Below are 20,773 nucleotides of genomic sequence, written 5' to 3'. Positions count from 1 at the left end.
AATTACTGGTTGAGATTTGGGGCTATAGCATATACCGGGCCAAGCTCTGTAGTGTTTGATCAACGAAAAATACTGTCTCCACGGCTTATTTGATGTGTTTTAATGCAGAAAAACACCCTGGGGTCAATTTTCGCCGGAAGTCCACTTTAACGTTTGAACCGCATACCATATTTTGAACATTGAAGTATAAATGGAATCCTTGGATGATTCCGAGTTCAATGCACCCTATGACATCAATTTCCACCATAATGGAGATATTGGATGTTATCGAAAGCTAAACTAAATTTTCAGAGGTCGCACATTTTCTCCACTTTTCACAAAACTTGGCACAGATGATCTTCAGACCAAGCCTCACAAAAATATACCTATAGGCACTCAATACAGTCAATCAAATTTGGTGGCAAAGCTGCCAAACAGGAAGTGAGCTCATATCTCAGCAAAGCTATGATGTATGAAGTCTAAACTTGGTAAGGGAACTTGTTACCTGATTGTGATGACGCACTAGGAAATTGGCATCATTTGGCCTCTATAGGAGGCGCTACAATACAGGAAGTGAGCTCATATCTCAGCAACGCTTTGATGTATGAAGTCCAAACTTGGTATAGAGACTTGGTACCTGATTGTGAGGACACACTAGCAATGTTCCCTCTAATTTTTTTCAGCACTGAGCAAATATTTTGTTTTCTGAGCGAACATTTCAGCACTGTAAGCAATTCGCAAACCACGCGACCTGCCGAAAAATGACCACGAGCCTGCGTTAGCCATAGGGAATTCAAAGAGATGACCGCAAATGCAAAATCTTTGGTTGAACTTCAATATAGTTTATATATATATATATATATATATATATATATATATATATATATATATATAAACTATATTGTGTATATATATATATATATATATATCATTATATATCATTATATATCATTAATATCATTATATAAGTATCCAAGGTGTTTAGTCATTTCTCAGCAGGTACAACATTTAAGTGGAACTTAAGTGGTGCTTATTAAATTGACATGGTGTCATTTTTCCTAAAGGTAGCCTAAACAATTTTATAACTGGAGTGGTTTGCAACAAACTAGGCTACAAAACATGTCATTTGAATTTCATTGAGGGAGATAGGCCTATCTGGCTATGTGGCTCATCTTGTCAGGTGCGGTACCTGACGCTTCAGTAAAGCAGCCACTCCTTTAAGTCTGCCCAACATTAAAGGTTGTATCAGCGATTTCAGGCACAAAAAAGGCCCAAACATAAATTATCAAATTAATCTAATCTTTCATGACGATCCGCTAGCTGTCTGCCATAAGCAGGCCGTCAAAAAACGCGTCTCTGTAGTCAGCCTAGGCTCCGAGATCTGTACACAAAAACAATTGCTACCAACAAGTGTTGGCAACCACTCAAAGGCAAAATAAAGTGTTCCAACCAATAACCAACAAGATGTGCGTTTAGGAGAGTTTCAATTACACAGGAGGGAGGGGAGAGTAGCGAGCTAGCTCTCTGTTTTGTTTGAACATCAACAGATGTGACGTTCAGTCGTAATCGCTGATACAGCCTTTAATCACCATCTGAAGTAAACATACCATTTTGCATGGTCTGCGTAGAACTTGGTAATGGCATCAAGGATGTTTTATGCAGGGCATCCTGAAAGCTGAATGATTCCAGAAAAAAACTGTCTTGTAACTAGGGTTGCAAAATTCCGGGAATTTTCAAAGTTGGCAACTTTCCATGGGAATATATGGGAATTAACAGGAATAAACGGGAATTAATGGGAATAAACTGGGAATTTTTAATATGGCAAGTTAGTCTATAACAAGGAACTTAATGTAGTGGACAAAACCCCATCTTGCAGTCTAATATTAGTTAAAACAACCTGATTTAATACAATTTCAGTCAAATTTCTACCCTGCACATGTCAATCACATGCACACAGCAATCGGCATAGGCTGCTAGACATAAAGGAAACCTATGGTGCGTTCATATGCATGGGGAAAAAATGTTCAAACCAATCGGATTTTGTTGTTGAGGTGTGTGGTGTATCTTGGGCAGTTCAGTGTTGCTAGTTTAGCACGCTAGTAAACCATAGGCAGAGAATGGGATTTCCGCTAGCATGCTAGCTAGCTATGTATGCTAAGCTAGGCGAAAATACCAACATACAAATCATATTGCTTATTACGAAACAAAATGTTAATGTTTGTATACGAAACAGTTTGTATGAATTACTCAAAATTCCCAGTTAATTCCCGTAAATTCACATTAATCCCCATAATTTCCTTTAATTCCATGAAAGTTTCCAATTTTGAATATTTCCAAAATTCCCCAACTTAACTTCCCATGGTAAGTTTCCGGAAAGTTTCCGGAAATTTACCGGAAATGTTCCGCCCCTTTGCAACCCTACTTGTAACTGAAATCAGTTTGCTTCCAAAATGTAATGTAAAGCACAAGCATCGTGCCATATGATCGTGTATCTTGCTGATAACATGGACATGTTGGTGTTAATTGCTACCATCACATTGTCGATTAATAATTGTATTTGTTCAGGGTCGGATCGTGCTCTCTGAATTCGTCTCTCTCGGGATTTATTAGTTTCGGGGAGAATTTGATCGATAGAGTTCATGTCTAAGTCTTAATGTTTTCAATGCGTCTACATGGACTTCTGGAACTCTCCTTTCGCTTTTGCCTCCGAGCAGAATTTGCAGATCACGCCACTCCTTTCGTAAAATTTACGATATTTATATGTCTGAAAGTTTTTTCCTAAAAAGGAAGAAGACCCAGCAGGGTCGAAACGTTGCCTGTTGTGCATTAAATATATGGGAGTCAAAAGCAGTGTTGCGGACATTATATTTTTTCAATTGTGAAAGATTTTTCCTACCTGGACTATCTTTTGTGTCAGAATGGAGTATTTCATCTAGCCACTCGTGTTTAAATGTTAGGCAGACCTTATTTGGGGCATCTGCTCTGCCTTTCTTTTCGCCATGGTAGCCTAGGCTACTACATAACTAGAGCAGGGCTCGCCTAGAGTAGCCTAAAGGATACTTTGTATGTAAACAACTTAGGCTACATTCGGCTTGGTTGTCAGACATGTCAGTATTTTAAATGTTTATTACCTAGCCTACATCGCCGTTGATGCTCAGATTTTTAACCCCTGAAAAAAAAATTGTTTGTGCGGTCTGAAAAATGTTCGCGGTCTGAAAAATCTATTGCGCGGCCACTTCGACTGGTCTGCGCGGCTGCGCGCGTGCACAGCTTAGAGGGAACATTGCACACTAGGAAATTGGCATCATTTGGCCTCTATAGGGGGCGCTGCAATACAGGAAGTGGGCTCGTATCTCAGCAATGCTTTGATGTATGAAGTCCAATCTTGGTATAGGGACTTGGTACCTGATTGTAAGGACACACTAGGAAATTGGCCTCATTTGGCCTCTATAGGGGGCACTATAGGTCCAGAGATGAGTCAAATGAGGGTGGTGTCATCCACAAACTATGTGAGCTTGACAAATTTGTGACTGAAGGTGCAGTTGTTGGTGTACAGGGAGAAGAGCAGGGGAGAGAATGCAGCCTTGCGGGGTATGCCTGCCCATCCTCACATGTTGCTTCCTGTCAGACAGGAAGTCAATGATCCACCTGCAGGTGGGATCAGGTACATTCAACTGGGAGAGCCTGTCCTGCAACCTAGCCAGGATGATGCTGTTGAAGACAGAACTAAAGTCCACAAAGAATATCCCGGCATAGGTGCCTGCACACTCCAAGTGCTGGAGGATGTGTAGTGTCATGTTGACTGCATCTTCCACAAACCTATTGGCTCTGTAGGCAAATGTACTCAATTTGCTAAACAGTAATGTAATGTAATGCAAAATATAGAATTGCTTTCAAGACATGTAGACTGTTGCATACCCCTGATCCACAGTAGTTGAGCAAATGAAATACACATACACATATAAAGCCAAGATTTGGTCTTGTACAGAGCCCAATATAAGAACAGTAAGCTTATGTGCTGTAGGATGTTCTTTAACTTCTGCACAGTGATCATTTAAGATTAATTTCTTCATTCAGTCGCTTGACCTACCATACATTCTAAAACTGATAGTTCCATTCCTTGAATGTGATTGGCTGAATCACGTTCGATGCAGTTGTAAAATGCAGCATAAACATACACCTTGACCGCATTTCGTTCTATATTACTGCGCTACCATAACTTGATACAAAAGTTCAAGTAGCTGCGTCTCACAGTGCTTGGCAACACAGTGCTTGGCAACAGCTACAGTAAGGGGGGTTTCAATGTAACCTACGGCCTCTCGGGGCTTATTGCTTAAGTATACCATATATGACCCCATTTATTGATGTTTTATATTGTTTCCTATATAGTCTACAAGCTAATACAATAGCCACAACAAATGTCACAAACCATGCAAACCATGTCATTCATCGCTCTCCTGGAAATTGGATATCAATTTCTGTTTTATTCTTGTCGTGTTGGTTGCTGCTGTTTTTTTCCTATTTATTCTCTAAATTTGTTTGTCTTCCTTTTTAGATTTGAGTACCTCCTCAGTGTTAGCTCCAGAAGTGGGCCGCCGGACCTCTGTCCTTTTCTCCAAGAAAAACCCTAGAGTTGGTGGGCCAGCCAAACGGCCTGGACGACCACCAAAGAATCGTGATGCACTGCATATAGGGTCTTCAGGTGTAAGCTCCAGTTCAGTTGGGCCACCACAACTACCTTTGCTAAACCCTCTACGTCCGAAGAAGAAAATGCGCAGTCCTCGTACAAGTTCAAGCTCTGAGAGTGAGAGTGATAATGATGACCCTCTTCCTGGTATGTATATTGACCATCTATTGATTTCCTGTAAATGTCAACCCTTTACAATACTGATATTAGAAGTAGTGTTCATCAATGCATTAAAGGGGGAGTTAGTGTTACTGGAGAAAGATTGTTGATATTCAAACTCAACAGCCATACAAAATACACTTAACTATGAAAACTCATCAAATTTGGCACACACATAGTCACTAATCAGGGAAAAAGGTTTGGGAGGTGTGAGTGTAATGGTAACCAGCTGGTCCGTAGCTGTACAGTACATACGTTGGTAAACCTCCCTCCTGACAACAAGAGTTGTGCTAGTGAGAGAGCTAGCAGCCCGGGCTTTTAGCTCGATTGCTAGCATGCTCGACTCGCAATCTGAGGTGCTGCTGTTTGCAGATTCAAGTCCAGGTGAGTGCATGGCTGAGCAGTGTGGTTAAACACAATGCAGGTTACTTGTGTAACTCCCCAAGACAAACAAGTTTTGTATGTACACTGTGTTAGCTATGCCCAACAGGAAGTGCATTATTTGGGATTTTGTGTGTTGTTACTAGAGCTGGGCGATATGGCTAAAAAATATCACAGTATTTTTAGTCTATTTCAGAAAAAAAATAAATAAATAAAAATAAAAATAAAAATTTACTCTAGAAGAATTCATGAATTCTCACTTTCACCCTGTGATGTTTTAAATCATACCAGTACAACGCAGTAGGTTAGGCCAGTGTTTCCTAACTGGTGGGTTGGGACCCAAAAGTGGGTCATGGAACCGTTCTGGGTAGGTCGCAGAGCTTGTGGTTAACAAATAGATAAAAAATAATATTGGACCTTTATTTTGATAGACTTTATTTGTTTATGTGACAATCATGTTAGACATAATTTTAGCAGTAAACTCAAGTAGCTAGGCTATGACCCTGAATATTTGATAAACTGTTAACTCACTTCTCTTTTCGCATGGCTTTATGGGTTTAGTTAACTTTTCAAATAAATTTAGTTTGATTCAGTCGGTCATTGATATGTCTCCATATGAATGATGATTGCTTACATTGAGGGCAAGGTACTGTGTGGTGTGTTCCTTAATTAGTCATTTGTTTATTGGTTCATCAATAAGAGAAGGGTTTGAGTCAGATGCACTCATAGACAGTAGCCTAATCTGCTTCAATGCGCAGATCTCGTACGTTTAATTTAAAAATCAAACTGGAGGAAGCATAGACGCACATTTAATATGAGAAAAGCATGTGTGGGGAGTGAGATGTGCGAATTTGCGCTGACTTTTTGAAACAGTCAGACGTGTACATAGAAAGTAGCCCTTCTGCCTTAATGCACAGATATCTTTGTAAGTTTAATTTCAAAATCAAAATTTCATTTTGGAACCAAATCGGAACTGCTTCCATCTTCCATCAACCTAGCTCATTGTTGAACAACACTAGCCTATGCCTCTGCCTAGCCTATAGACAGTAATGCAACCGCCGCTGTTGAACTAAAAGTTTACTTCTTCTCGTCTACACCTAGACGTCACACCCTCTTCTGAATAGACTGTTCAGGATTGGTTAGTGAGTGTTATGTGCGTAGATCACGTTTTTACTGAGTGCAAATGGAGAGAGATAAGGACATGAAACGCCAAAGCATGTATTGCCGACAGTGAAATACTCAATATTTGCAATATAACACTTTGATGTATCTCACATACAGCCAACTGCGATATATCTAGTATATTCTGTATATCACCTAGCCCTAGTCGTGACACATGATCAATTTTGACGCACTTCTCCTGGGTGATTCATCCGATTCATGTCAAAGTTTGAAGATATGATGTGAAGATGTTTCCAATTTTAAATTGTGATCTTTTGTTAAATGTTGTAATGCGCTAAAATAGATAGATAGATAGATAGATAGATACTTTATTGATCCCCAGGGGAAATTCAAGGTCTCAGCAGCATACATACAAGACAAACACATTCTTTAACAGCAGAAGAGTAATTAAAGTATATAATATAAAAACACAACTAAGCAGTAAGGACAGTAGAAGATAAAGAATATGCTAAATATACTAAAATACAAATTATACTAACACTTAATACAATATATAAAAATATACTGGAATACAAATAACAAAATTACAATTATACTAACACTTAATCTAAATCAATTCTAAAAACAGTATCCACATAGTGGTGATTAATAAATCAGAGGCGCTTGCAATGACTGAGGCAGGGACTGAGCCTGTGATTCTCTGTGCATAGTAAGGTATGGTAAGGTGCTCTAAGGTGCTCTGTGTGAATGAGTGTCATGGTGGTAGTGCAATGGTGATAGTGGTCATGGTGATAGTGCAAATGAGTAAGTCAACAGTGCAACAATGCAGAAATAAAGTAAAGTAAAGTCTATATATCTATATATTTAACTATTTAAGAAAATGTATAAGTGTGGCCACAGTTCGGCTGTGGCATGGAGGGGGGGGGTTATGCATATATGCTAATGTGCTATTATAACACGCAAACAGTGAGGCATAAAGACAGTGGTACAAGTGGCTAGTGGACAGACAGTACCAAACATGGAGGGGATGAAGAGGCAGACAGACTATGCAGACACATTGGCTGTTTAGAAAAACAGGCAATGTGTCATATATCACCATGCATTGCTTGACATGGCTCAAACTTCAGAGGTTATTGAAAATTATGCTAATCAGGTGTGGAAGTCCTGCTTCAGAAAGTGAAAGTCTAAATATTTGTATGAAGTGTACAGGTAGAACTAATACATGGTAGGACTTTTACTTACTGAAGCTCAACTTTTGCAACTCTGATGGTAATGATATTCATATGCCCACAAATTGTATATTTGGCATCTATATTAGTGTTTTATATAATTAGTGGTACTTGATGTTTATCTAGAGAAGCTACAAATAACAAGTCCAATCAGATTCTTCTTTTCTTCAGTATTAGCAACTTCACTTTCACTTTACACATCATTTGGTTGGCTAGATTGGTGGTGCACAATACTCTTTTAGTGAAACAAATCTTGCATCGACTGAGTATCTTGAAAGCAACTCTTCTCATGTAAAATTCTGAGTTCCCATTGGCTCCTAACCAAACATTCTCTTTTAGGTTGAAATATGCCATTAATGAACAAATTGAAAAATGATTGACTCTCCTGTTTATGTCCACAGGTTTGCCTAGCAATGGCTTTGATGGTGGCAGTCAGCCTGTTACAGAGAGTTTCCGTGTATACCGCAATGAACGCAGTCTTCCACGTTCCAGTTCAGACTCTGAGTCCACCAGCAGTAGCAGCAGCAGTGCAGCGTCTGACAGGACCAGGTATTCAATACACTTGCTCATATATGCAAACATTTAATTATGAAGGTAAGCAAGAGTGTAACATGAGCAGCACCTCAGACTGAGAGGTGGACATGCTAGCAGGGAGGTTGAAGCCCATGGGTGCTAGTGTCTCGCAGCACTGTAAGAGCCAATTTGAGTACTTGAATTAGTTGTTGCATAAAACTATTGTTTTGTCAGTTAGAATATTGTATTGATTTGCTAAAATATGTACATTTAATGTATGTATGTATTGTTGGATTCTCTGGTTGTTGCGTTGTGTTTTAGTTCTAATGTCTGTATTGAAGATGGTCAATAAAGCTTGACGGCGGGATCAGGATCGGCGATTAGATGATGATTTATTGTAGATGGTACAACAATGAATAACAGAACACAGGCTAAGTCTCAAACAGTAAAACTGTACTTCATTACTATAATTGTTATGTAAGGGATAACGGCCGCCAAGGTGTCCTGTTATACGGAATTAATGGACGAGGGCGAGGGGCAAAAAACTCCACGACGCGTTGCCTCCGCCCGAGTCCATTAATTCCGTATAACTGGACACACCTCGAAGGCCGTTATCCTGCTTATCACCCGGTTGCCACCGTAAACACTGGAAACACGAGGTTCTGTTTAAAAAGAAGCTCACTAGTTCATCTTGTTGTACAACTTTTGCATGGACAGTTAGCTTGTTTACAGTTGATTCCATTGCAGTGTTAATTTTGTCACCTATTTTTAATTTAGTCTTAGTCTTGTGACGAAATGTCCTTTTTAGTCTTTGTCATATTTAGTCATTCAAATATAATTTTTGTTAGTCAAGTTTTAGTCAACTAAAAGTCTCGTCATTTTAGTCTAGTTTTAGTCAAAAGAAAACTAAAGGAAAGATTTGACCATAGACAGTAAAAGATTTGACTGGACCACTGTCATGATATTCATAGACCAGTGTTTCTCAAAGTGTGGTCCGGGGACTACTGGTGGTCCGCAAGCTATCCCAAGTGGTCCGCAAGCAGACGTGGTAAAATATAATATAGATGAGTTGTTTGCAACATTGAACCAACTTGTATGTAAATCCAAACAGTTCTGCAACACTGTCTATGTAAGATATGCCAGTTTAAATCGTATGAATCCTCTGACACAATAAGCAAAGTGCAAAGACAATAAGCAAGGTGGTTCAGTGAGTAGGCCTATTGTGTAGACTAATATACTGTTGAAGTAGGTCTAATCCTTTTTTTTTTAGCTAGGGTTAGTTAAGTGGTCCTTCGTCTGAAAAAGTTTGAGAAACACTGTCGTAGACCCAAGTATTAATGTTTTACTCCGCCACGCTAGATGGTGATATGCGCCTAAACGCAACACATTCCCCAAACAAACTCTCCATCTAGCCATAGCTAACTTGCTAGCGAACTTTCCATATTAGCTTACTTGCTAGCAAACTTTGCATCATCAGTGTAACTAGTTAAATAGTTGACATTACATGCTGAACATTTTCGTATGGACATTCTGGGGGATGTTAATTTGTTAATGAGAGAAGCTTTAACTTCTGGGTATGTAGCATTGTGGCATAAAGCTTAGGTAGTTAGCTTAACTCTGGCAGAAATCTCCGGTGTTCTTGTTCCATGTGGTTTCGTGTTGCAGCAACAGGACGTAGACTAACCTACAGGAGCATGAACTCATTCGGAATATTTTGAAAACGTAACAGCTAGATATTCTGTCTTCTCATTTTGTAGACGAAAATGAAGAGAGATTTTATCTTAGTTTTTATTTCATGCAAAACATTTTAGTCTCGTCTTTTTTCGTCAACAATAATGCATCTTAAGATGGTCTTAGTCAGTGTTTCAGGACATTAGTGTTGTCTCGTCGTCGTCTCGTCTTAGTCATGAAAAAAAAAAGGTTGTTGACGAACATATTTCCTCTCGTCTGACGAAATTAACACTAGTTGGGAAGCCTGCAACCAAAGATTCTAGAGCACTGCAACCGTCGTCCTACTATGATTGTTATAGTTACCATTCATAATCATTGATATGGAACGGTGTCCTGTTATTCAGAATTAAAGGCCACCCGCCAGCCAATCAGAAAAGAGTATTTCCTAAGAGAAAAAGGAATAAATCTCACTGTAATGCTGATCACTGCATTGGGTGTGAGCTAGGACTGGCACCACAATGCGCCGCGTGTAAGACAGGGCCCAAAATCTCATTTTTATGGAAAGCATCAATGGAAACAAATAACACGTGGACCAGGCCCTTGAGATCCTGGACAGAGTTGTGAAAACTTGGGTTATTTTACCATTTATGTTGGATTACATTACTATCATGATTGTGGATGTTGTTGGTGTGGGAATCTCTGTAATACTCATGCTTGATATGTTTTTTTGTGATGATGATGATGATGATGATGATGATAAATTCAGATTAATTCTTTAAATGATTGTCACAAATATACTTAAGAAATATATTTTGGGAAAGAGAAGAAGTACATTTGAGTATTACAAGTAATGTTTTTTTCTTGTTACTCTTTTTTTACATATTCCTTTTCACCTTATTCCTCAGCACTACTCCATCTAAACTGGGCCGTGGAAAGCCCTCATTTTCTCGTTCTGCCTTTCAAGAGGACAGCAGTGAGGAGACATCAGGAACTGAGAATGACACCTACTCTGTGGGAGCAACTCGTGCTGTATCTCATAGTAAGAAATTCACTAAAAGTGTTTTAATCTCTCAAAAAGTTTGTCCAGTGTGCCAATAACACAGTTATTGACACTGAAATAGATAACACTTTTGTTACATTGTTTATTTTAAATTTATCTAATGGATTTATTTTTTTATTTTGTACTCAGAAGTGTAAATGTGTAACCCCCCCCCCCTCGGTAACCATAGTTCGAATTACAGGAGGTACTGGGGGATAATTTTTCTGATATTGTGAAAAAATATCATGACAGTTGGCTACAATACAAGTCAACTCCTATTTTCACTAGGAAAAGTTTAATGTAAAGCGATTTCAGACACCTATTATGGACCGTACCATTTTTAACCACCGTGTCGCTAGAAGCAACGGAGATAGAGAATGACTTCAACTTCTCAAGCAAGTGTCAACGACGTTGAATGACAAATCGCTAGATTCCTCCAGTAGCCTAAATTCGGTTTGCTGCTGACGTGCATGGGTAAATGTAAGTTGCTAGCAGACGTCTAGCTTGTTGAAAATGTGCTATTTTAATCCCATAACCCTGGCCCCCCCAACTCCCACCCCCCCTCCTGCACACTCACCCCCTCCACCCACTCCCACCCTCCCTCATGATTTAATCATGAACCTCTCCACCCTTTTCCAACCCACTTCCCCACAACGCTCTCTGTTGGAGAGGGGGCTTACATTCATTCCACACACCACTCGCATGGACCGGGAGGAACTCCAGAGGGACCTATACCTTTATCACCGCCGCCTTAAAATACTCCATCACTTTTCCTCTGACGACACCTACACTCCCACCCCCTTCACTCTCCCCTCCACTTGGGAACCCCACACTTCACAATTAGATAAGAAATTAGTTAAGCACATTCACAGGGACAGGCGGGCACTCAATTCCTTTCTCAGACACCTCCCTCCCCCCACCACCAGCAACCTCACACTAGCGGAAAAACAGGCCATTTCACAACTCACAAACAATAAAAATATAGTCATCAAACCGGCGGACAAGGGTTCCAAAATTGTTATCATGGACACCCATCACTACCTCACTGAAGCACACAGACAGCTCAACAACACCCAGTTTTATACACCCATAGCACAGTCCACCCAACCCGCAGCACAGTCTGAAATCCGCCGGTTAGTCACCTCACTTTATCAACAACACTTCATTAACCATAAACAAAGTATATTTTTACAAGGACCGGACCACCCCCGACCACGACAATTTTATCTCCTCCCTAAAATTCACAAACCCCCACACACCTGGACAGTTCCCTCTCAGGTTCCTCCTGGTCGTCCCATTGTGTCAGATTGCAACAGCACCACATACAACATTTCCATCTATATTGACTCCTATCTTAACCCCCTTTCCAGCAGACACCCTTCCTACCTCAAGGATACATACCACTTCCTCACTAGGCTTCGACCCATGGCAGTCCCACACCACACTCACCTCTTCACTTTAGACGTAGATAGCCTTTACACCAATATCAACACCCCCGCCGGATTACAAGCAGTTCAAAACACTTTTCAAAAATACCCAGACCCTCACAGACCGGACACCATCCTCCTGCAACTTTTAGAAATCTGTCTCACTCACAATGATTTTAACTTTGACAAGAAACTTTACCTACAAGTACACGGGACTGCCATGGGTCAACGCTTTGCACCTTCCTACGCCAACATCTACATGAGTGAGTGGGAGCAGGCCGCCCTGGCCAAGTGCCCCCTTCAACCCACTTTTTATTTTCGTTATCTGGATGACATCATTGGAGCTTGGCCACACCCCCTACAGGATTTCAACACTTTTTTAGACACCTTAAACTCACATCACCCATCCATCTCACTTAAGGCCACTATTGACCCTCACCAAATTAATTTTCTAGACACTACCATCTTTTTCACCCCTATTTCACCTACACATAAAACTTTTAGTTCCAAAGTTTATTTTAAACCTACGGACACTCACTCACTTTTGCACAAGCACAGCAATCACCCCAAACACACGTTTAGATCCATAGTTAAATCACAAATAATCCGCTTTCATCGCATCTGCTCCTTTCCCACAGACCTTCACTATGCCATAAAACAACTCTTTCAAGCCCTCCGTAAGAGGCACTATTCTAAACGTTTCCTCCGCCACATTAAGCACTTGACTTTGGCCGGCCTTGCTCCCACTCACTCATACACCCCAAACACTTGCCCATCACCCACTCCCACACCAGACCTTCCTCTTAACCCCAACCCGGACCCCAACCCAGACCCAGATCCTAATCCTAACCCTTTTCCTAACCTTAACCCTGACTCTAACCCCTACCCCTTTCCTAACCTTAACCCCTACCCCTTTCCTAACCTTAACCCCAACCCTTTTCCTAACCTTAACCCCAACCCTCTTCCTAACCTTAACCCCAACCCTTTTCCTAACCTTAACCCCAACCCCAACCCTTTGCCTAACCCTAACCCCAACCCTTTTCCTAACCCTAACCCCAACCCTCTTCCTAACCCCAACCCTGACCCACCCCATCTCCTGCCCCTTATTGGCACCTACTCACACGGCATACAACACCTTCACCACACACTGAAACAACACTATACTGATTTCCAAACAACACACCCCACCTTCCAACACCACACACTCATCTCCGCATATAGACACAATAAAAATCTCAAAGACCTCCTCATATGCACCACCTTCACTCGTCACTTACAACCACCACCCCCTAAAGAAAACTTACACTTCACCCCTCACCTATTCATCACTAATATTCATAGTCACTGTTCTGCACCCACCAATCCACTCAACTTAGACACTCCCAATTTAGTATATGTTATCACCTGCACTCACTGTCATATGTTGTACATCGGGGAAACTGGACATACACTTCGCATACGCCTCAAACAACATCTGCACAACATACATAAAAATACACTCAACACCTATCTTGTCACACATTTCCAGACGCACAACATCACACATTTGAGGGTCTGTGGCCTTGAAGGGAACCCAGGCTGGACAATTTTACAGAGGAAAAGAGCAGAGAGATTGTGGATTTTAAAACTTCAAACACTACACCTACAAGGTCTTAATGAAAAATTGAATTAAAGTTTTATACCACTCTGTGTCTTTTTTACAAGCTCCTCTCTTTTATTTTATTTCCTTTCCTTTTAACTTTTATTTTATTCTGTTTTATTTATTTATTTATTTTTACTTTTAGATGGGATGAGTGGGGCGGGGACAACTGGCCAGTGCATAATGGTCCAAACAACCACTCACCAAAGCAAATTTTAATTCTAATTTCCTAACTTGTTATGACAAAAAACGAATGGCACTTAATGACAGAAACATTTATGACTTGTTTATGACACGTTCATGACAGTGTCATGTCACTCTTATGTCGATACTGTCAAGTAAAGTGTAACCTATTATTGTTAGGTTACGACTAGGACATTCTAGCGCTCAAATATTTTTGCGAGGCTACAGCGAGCGCCAAATGCGTCCTTTTCCTCTGTGTTAAAATAAACCATTTCTTTTGTTAAATTATAGGATCAGAAGGCAGCCTATCCGTCTTTCACTGTAAGACTTGTATTTCATGCATTTAGCAAAAGTCCCAGACAGCAGCGGAGTGGTAATCGGGATTCGTTATTTGTAAACGTTTTTTTACTTTGCCCTCCTATAGCCTGGACTGCGCGATCGCAGCCCTTTACTTTCACTTCCCGCCACCCTCACAGTCATCATAGACGGTAGCCTGATAACGTGGGATGCTGCATAGCGAACTACTGAAGATTTTAAATGAGTGACCACGATAGTAGTCTTAAGTAGCTTTTTTACTAGGCCCAGCGAAGGCTGGCGATGTGTAATATTCCACTGGTTGGTGCACACGCAAGTGTTCAGATTGATTGTCTATCCGTCTTTCACAACGATTTTCTTGGAGCAACTTCGGTAGCCTGGTCAGTGTGTCTCTCTTAGCTGTCCACTTTAATCAGGCCGTATAGCCTATATAATATATTTTTTATTTTTTATGTAGAAAATTATAAATGTATTTCTGTACAGACATATGGTAATTAATTAGTGTTTACTAATTAATTTATCATACAAGTCAGAAAGTTTCGTTGTCCACCACTCTAGTTAGTTGTATAGGCCTATATTATATTATGTTATATTATTCCACTGCTTGGTTGAATTTCCCATTGTTCTACGTAAATTAGAACGACCATTAACCGTATGTTATTTGCACGTTCAGACGTTCAGAACATGGCAACATTGTAGCATATGACGGAGGTGGCTTTGATAGATGGATGACAGCAGGCTAAGTAAAATAGCGAAGTTTATCAGAATCTTGGGATACCTTGGGATTATATATAATATAATATTGAATTTAAATACTTCTTATGTGTCTTGCACCATTTCACCAAGTCAAATTCCTTGTCTTTTATATGTCGTGTGGAAAAGAAAAAAAACTTGACAATAAAATGATTCTGATTCTGATGTGAGCACTGTTTTCACAACATGGTTAGTTAAACAACTTTACAAATGCAGGCCTAGTCTGCCCTATTCTATTTAATAATGGTTTCTTAAGCAAGTTTATTTGTTATTTGTTATCTGATTTGTTCAAACAAATATGCATATCTTATCATGCTTACTTTAGTAGGCTATGCTAACAAGTGCCCATAAGGCATATGACATCTTCTAAAATGGCTGATTAAAACAAGCTCAGAAATTGTTTCAAGGCCTTACCCACACACACCCTAATTATATTTTATGTGAAGAGTAGCCTTTATCAGGCATGCAAACTCCTCACCTTTTGGCGAAATTCGCCGTTTTGAATCCAAAATGGGTAACTTGCGTGATGACGTTATATGAGAAAATATTAAGGGGGCTGTTCAACGTGAGTTGAGTTTACAACTGAGTTTACTATTGTACAAATCACGTGCAGACGCAAACAAATCTTGAAAACTTGAAAACATTAAAAACTTCAGCAACGAATGTGTGAATGTAGCCCCTATGCGTTTATTAAACATCAGTGGAAGGTAATTGTTGCCACAGATGCAACACAAACAGAACGCTCACGCCTGGTATAGTGGAAAAGTTCACCCCCCCCTCCCCCTAATTTATTTCAAAAAGTTAATATTTCATAGATTCATTACATGTAGAGTGAAATATTTCAAACCATTTTTTTTTATGTCGATGATTATGGCTTACAGCTCATGAAAATCAAAAAACTGTTTCTCAAAATATTAGAATAAAGATGTAATAGATGTTATAATACAGAAATGTAAGTTTCATGAGCCTTTAATCTCTTAGTCTGGTTAATTAAACACAACTGCAATCATTGGAAAGACTTCTGATTTGATATTTGTCCAGAAGACACTCATTGACAACCTCCATATAATAAGGAGGGTAAGCCACAGAAGGTCATATATCTAATAAATCTAGAATATATGATTCACTTTTTGAAATGCATTTTGAGGAAAAAATATTGGGTTTTCTAATTTGTTGAGGCCCCCTGTATACCGTTTTGGGTACCCTGCCATGACGTGTTAATGATAGGCTATTTGCAACAAATATCGCCGTGGTATTTTGGCTATACCCTACTGTCCTGATAAATTCTTTACATAGGACGGCAGCATGTCCCATTTTTACGATTAAGGCATGTTTGCATTTATTTTCCCATAGACAGAATTTAATGCTGGTTGCATGTGATTGGTTTATTTCAATTCACTTCAATAAAGAGGTTTTGCCCATTTCAGAGTCCCGGCCTCGACGTAGCTTCATGCTACCGCTTCGCTGTGAAACTCGCACCCAATGTGTGACTGTGGCAAATAATTCATCGCAGCCTGATTTATTTTGTACATGCAACATGTCACTGGACATTGATAGTCCTTTTTTTGGAAGGGCCACAGTTCGACTCACAAATACAATTACATTTTGTCAGATAGAAAAAATGATGGGCCAAATGCAAATTAAAATATATCTGACAGGATCCATTGTAACCTTGGATCACATGACTAAGTCCAAGGTTACCAATACAATTGTGCCTATCCTCTATGAGTGGTTATTCGTGGTCACAAACAAAGTGAATTCTCAATGGAATTGCCAATCTGTGTATATGTGTGTTTCAGTTGTCCGAGGCCGTAGTAGATCTGGTTGTTGGATGACATCAGATGACTACACATCTTTAGATGCACTGGACCTAGTCTGGGCTAAGTGTAGAGGTTACCCATCATACCCAGCACTGGTAAGTCAAGAATTTCAGTCCATAGAACATGCATTATTTTGTTGTACTAAGGGACTTAGGGATTAATTAATGTGTCCTGGAGTAAATTTTCCATTTTGTTTTGTTTCATATTGTATTTTGTATCATATACACAATCGAAAGAATGAGCAAAGAAGCTCACTGTATGCCAAGTACAACTGAAGGTGTGGTCTGCAGTCATGCTCAGATTTGTATGTTTTTCACTGTTAATTTTACTTTTTTCTGTCTTCAGCTTTTTTCTAATTTGTTTTTAACACTCATCCCAGATCATAGACCCCAAGATGCCACGAGAGGGTGTGTTTCATAGGGGTGTGCCCATACCTGTGCCTCCACTAGATGTTCTCAAGCTTGGTGAGCAGATGACCCAGGAGGCCCATGAACACCTTTATTTGGTCCTGTTCTTCGACAATAAGAGGACCTGGTCAGTCTCTTTCAATTCATAAAACTAGATTGTATGTAGATCTTTGGCCGATACATCTCTATCTGAAAACCATTTACTCAAGGAGATGTTTTGTACACAGACGCAAGCACACACACACACACACACACACACACACACACACATATAAATGCACGCACACACATGCAGGCGCACGCACGCACACACACACAGACACGCACACACTCACATCCATGAACGCATGCACACACACATAAAAATACACACGCAAGTCATGTGGCTACTTCAAGTAAGTAAGATAATTGGTCAATACAATACATATACATCCTTCTGCATTTTTTTTTCCATAGTCCATTTACTGTCAGGATATTCCTAACATTACTGCCTCAGGCAGAATACCCTTAACTCGTGACAAAAGGGGTCGCATGACCTTTATTAGAAAGTCGTGACACAGAGAGAGCAAATGACAGACAAGGCAAAGTTGATGCACAGTATTGAATGTATAGAAAAGCATACACATAATATATGAAAATGTATTGTTAATCACAAGGGGGCAGGCAAACGTTCGGAGAGCGTAGACACTATGGCGGATCTGAGGCTAAATATTAGACCAGTTCCACCTAGCCATTCCATTGAACCCCATTCAATTTGGCGCCATTTTGACATCAAATAACATTACAGCTGAAGCGTTTTAAGCCTTTATATGAACTTTTTCTATTTTTGGAGTAATACAACATTGTGTGATTGGCGTCATAACCTTGTAACTGACTTAATGGCTGAATAATAAACTTCTTTCCGAAATCAATGCTAACGTGACGTAATTTACGTAATGAGTATGCGACCAGTGTGGGTTAAAGCGTCGCACAGGAGCAAAATAACCGTATTCTCTGGATAAGAACGAAAGCATCGAACCCCAACATTTCAGCGAGGTTTTGATGGATTGACAGTAGGCTATGAATGTAGAGAGTGCTGTTTATATGAAATCACATTTATCTACGAACAACTATGACATTTAAGAAAAGTAAATGTAGACGTTGTGGTAACGAAGTAAGGGCCTACATTAACCCAATCTCTCGGTGCAGCCATCACAAGAGTTACACGAGTCAGACTATGTCCCTATGTTACATCTACGTCCCCTGAGCCTGCGCAGAAAGCCTCGTCAACCAATAGGAAACGGTTGAAATTTGCTTCAGCCGTCTCGACTGACGTCTACATGATGACTCTGTCCATATCTTTTACTGTCTATGGTTAATCGCCTATGGTTAAAAATGTAATACGATTTGTTTAGTAATCCAAAAATTCTACCACACAAGATTACAAGCGATTACATAAGTTGTGTCTCATTTCAGAGGCTAGATGGTTCTAAGGCTAGATTTGTAGACCTGTAGTGTCATAGTGGCGCAAATAGTGCTGTCCCATTTCGTGGGTTCCTTCGAATTCAGCCGACAGACCCACCCTTCTTTTCCTCCGAAGTGTGAATCGGATGTATGCTTTGCGGCCTACCTGGCCCCCAAGATTCGTTATGTTTATGACGTTTCATTCAACATTTAAATTAAATTATTGGATTCCAGTGTGAACTATGGTTAAGCTATGTAGCTGATTTGCGTATCAAACCTAAATTTAGAACCACTTCCTAAATAAAGCTGTTTAAACATTGGTATTTCACATTGAAATGGTTTATCAACTCATATTAACATTATGCTCAGATGATCACTGGTCAGTAGTCTATTATTATGATTTCCACATCTTACTAGAAGATTGTTAAACAACGTCACCTTGAAAGAAACATAATGTTATACTAGTTGATGGCATTTTGCATAAAGGCTATATAATTAGTCCAAGGTGAATTACATCCACCAAATGTTTATTAAAGTGTTTTTTGTGACATCTAGCCAGATAATAACAAATTAAATTTGATAAATTATGAATTTGTCCCTTAGCAAAACGGCAAATACAATTTCATCAGTTCAATTGAACTAATGTGTAAATGAACTGTAGCCTGACACACACGATGGTACTGTAGATCACAGCATAGTTTTTTGTAGCCAAACATAACAGTAGGCTAAGCCTAATGAAAGCAAGTCTGATCACTAACATTAGGCCTTTTTACACTGCCACAATTCCCGCGAATTTATGTACCAGATTCGCGGAACGCCTGACCTTTTCACATCGACTACGGCGGTACGAAGTGTCTCGCCAAATTTACTACCAAGCACCCTAGACATTTTGCCGAGTCAATTAGTTCCGGCACCAGTGTGAAAACGTTAAGTATGTGGACGGGCGTTTTGATGACGCTAGATATGTCCAACCCAACACAGGAGATTTCAAATCTGACTGATCAAAAGCAGCAATAGCAGAGACAGCACATTACGACAATCTTTAAATCCACAAAGCTTCCAGTCATTTAACGCCTGCTAGAGTTGAGAGGTCAGAATTCAATCGGTTGCCATAATAGGCTGTCCTAAAATTCAGCGATAAAACAAAGCATGAACTCATTGAGCGTCTGTCCTAGCAAGCTTTTACATTATCACATTATAAACTACTGTTAGCCACATAACATTTAGAAGCTGGACATGGCGAACATTAACCTGACTCTCGCCAGGTGAATTTCGTTCCGCCTAGCTCCACTCATCCATCTGGGATCGATCCATTGGAGAGGTGTTTCAGAAGGCTGGGCCTTATCAAAAATCCTTGCATATGATTGGATAAGCCACTTGTCCGTCATCTATCGACGTGCTACTTCAACCACTCACATCGAAGCCAACTCGTGACGCTAAGAACAGTCTCACAGTCGCTTCTACGCTACGTCACATCTATGAAACTCCCGCCCTGCGTTCTGATTGGCTCTACCATACAATCTGGTGCCGAAATCACTCTCAACGGAAGCGATCCCAGATGGATGTGAGTGGAGTTAGGCGGAGCTAAGCGGAACGAAATTCATCTGCCAAGAGTGAGGTTAGGCGAACATAGCTAAACTAAGGACAATGAACTCTTACCTTTATGGTCTACAAGTTATCCATAGTTAGTCCACTGTTATTTCCGTCATGCATTCTTCTCGATATGAGCTAGTTAAAGCCTGCGCTCCCGCACTACCAGACTCACCAACAGCTTCATACACCAAGCTGTAAGGATGCTGAACTCTCTCCCTCCTCTCCACCCTCAGCTACATAACATCCTGGACATTGGACCCAAAATGGCCGCCTGCACTACTCCACTTGCACACTTGTACACTTGGTGTTGTTGTCCTGAAAACACAACACTTCTGCTGCTCTTACATAACTTGCACCACTATGCCACTTTCTTTCTTACTTAGGTCAAACAGAACTACCCAAGCCTTTTATTG

General features: G+C 40.1%; 1 protein-coding gene across 2 annotated transcripts in view; it reads left to right on the top strand.

Annotated features, from left to right (window-relative positions):
• The window catches only part of brpf1 (bromodomain and PHD finger containing, 1), a 104,077-nt gene that overhangs the window by 80,201 nt on the left and 3,103 nt on the right, over positions 1 to 20,773 (top strand). For both annotated transcript variants that reach the window (XM_042098202.1, XM_042098203.1), the window contains 5 exons: positions 4,535 to 4,813; positions 7,959 to 8,106; positions 10,647 to 10,780; positions 16,897 to 17,012; positions 17,297 to 17,451. In XM_042098202.1, coding sequence (XP_041954136.1) covers positions 4,535 to 4,813; positions 7,959 to 8,106; positions 10,647 to 10,780; positions 16,897 to 17,012; positions 17,297 to 17,451 — 832 coding nt within the window. The remainder of the gene's footprint in view (positions 1 to 4,534; positions 4,814 to 7,958; positions 8,107 to 10,646; positions 10,781 to 16,896; positions 17,013 to 17,296; positions 17,452 to 20,773) is intronic.

Source organism: Alosa sapidissima, chromosome 7 (assembly GCF_018492685.1).
Source record: "Alosa sapidissima isolate fAloSap1 chromosome 7, fAloSap1.pri, whole genome shotgun sequence".
In the NCBI taxonomy this organism is placed as follows: Eukaryota; Metazoa; Chordata; class Actinopteri; order Clupeiformes; family Clupeidae; genus Alosa; species Alosa sapidissima.
This window is presented reverse-complemented; position numbering and strand designations above follow the sequence as displayed.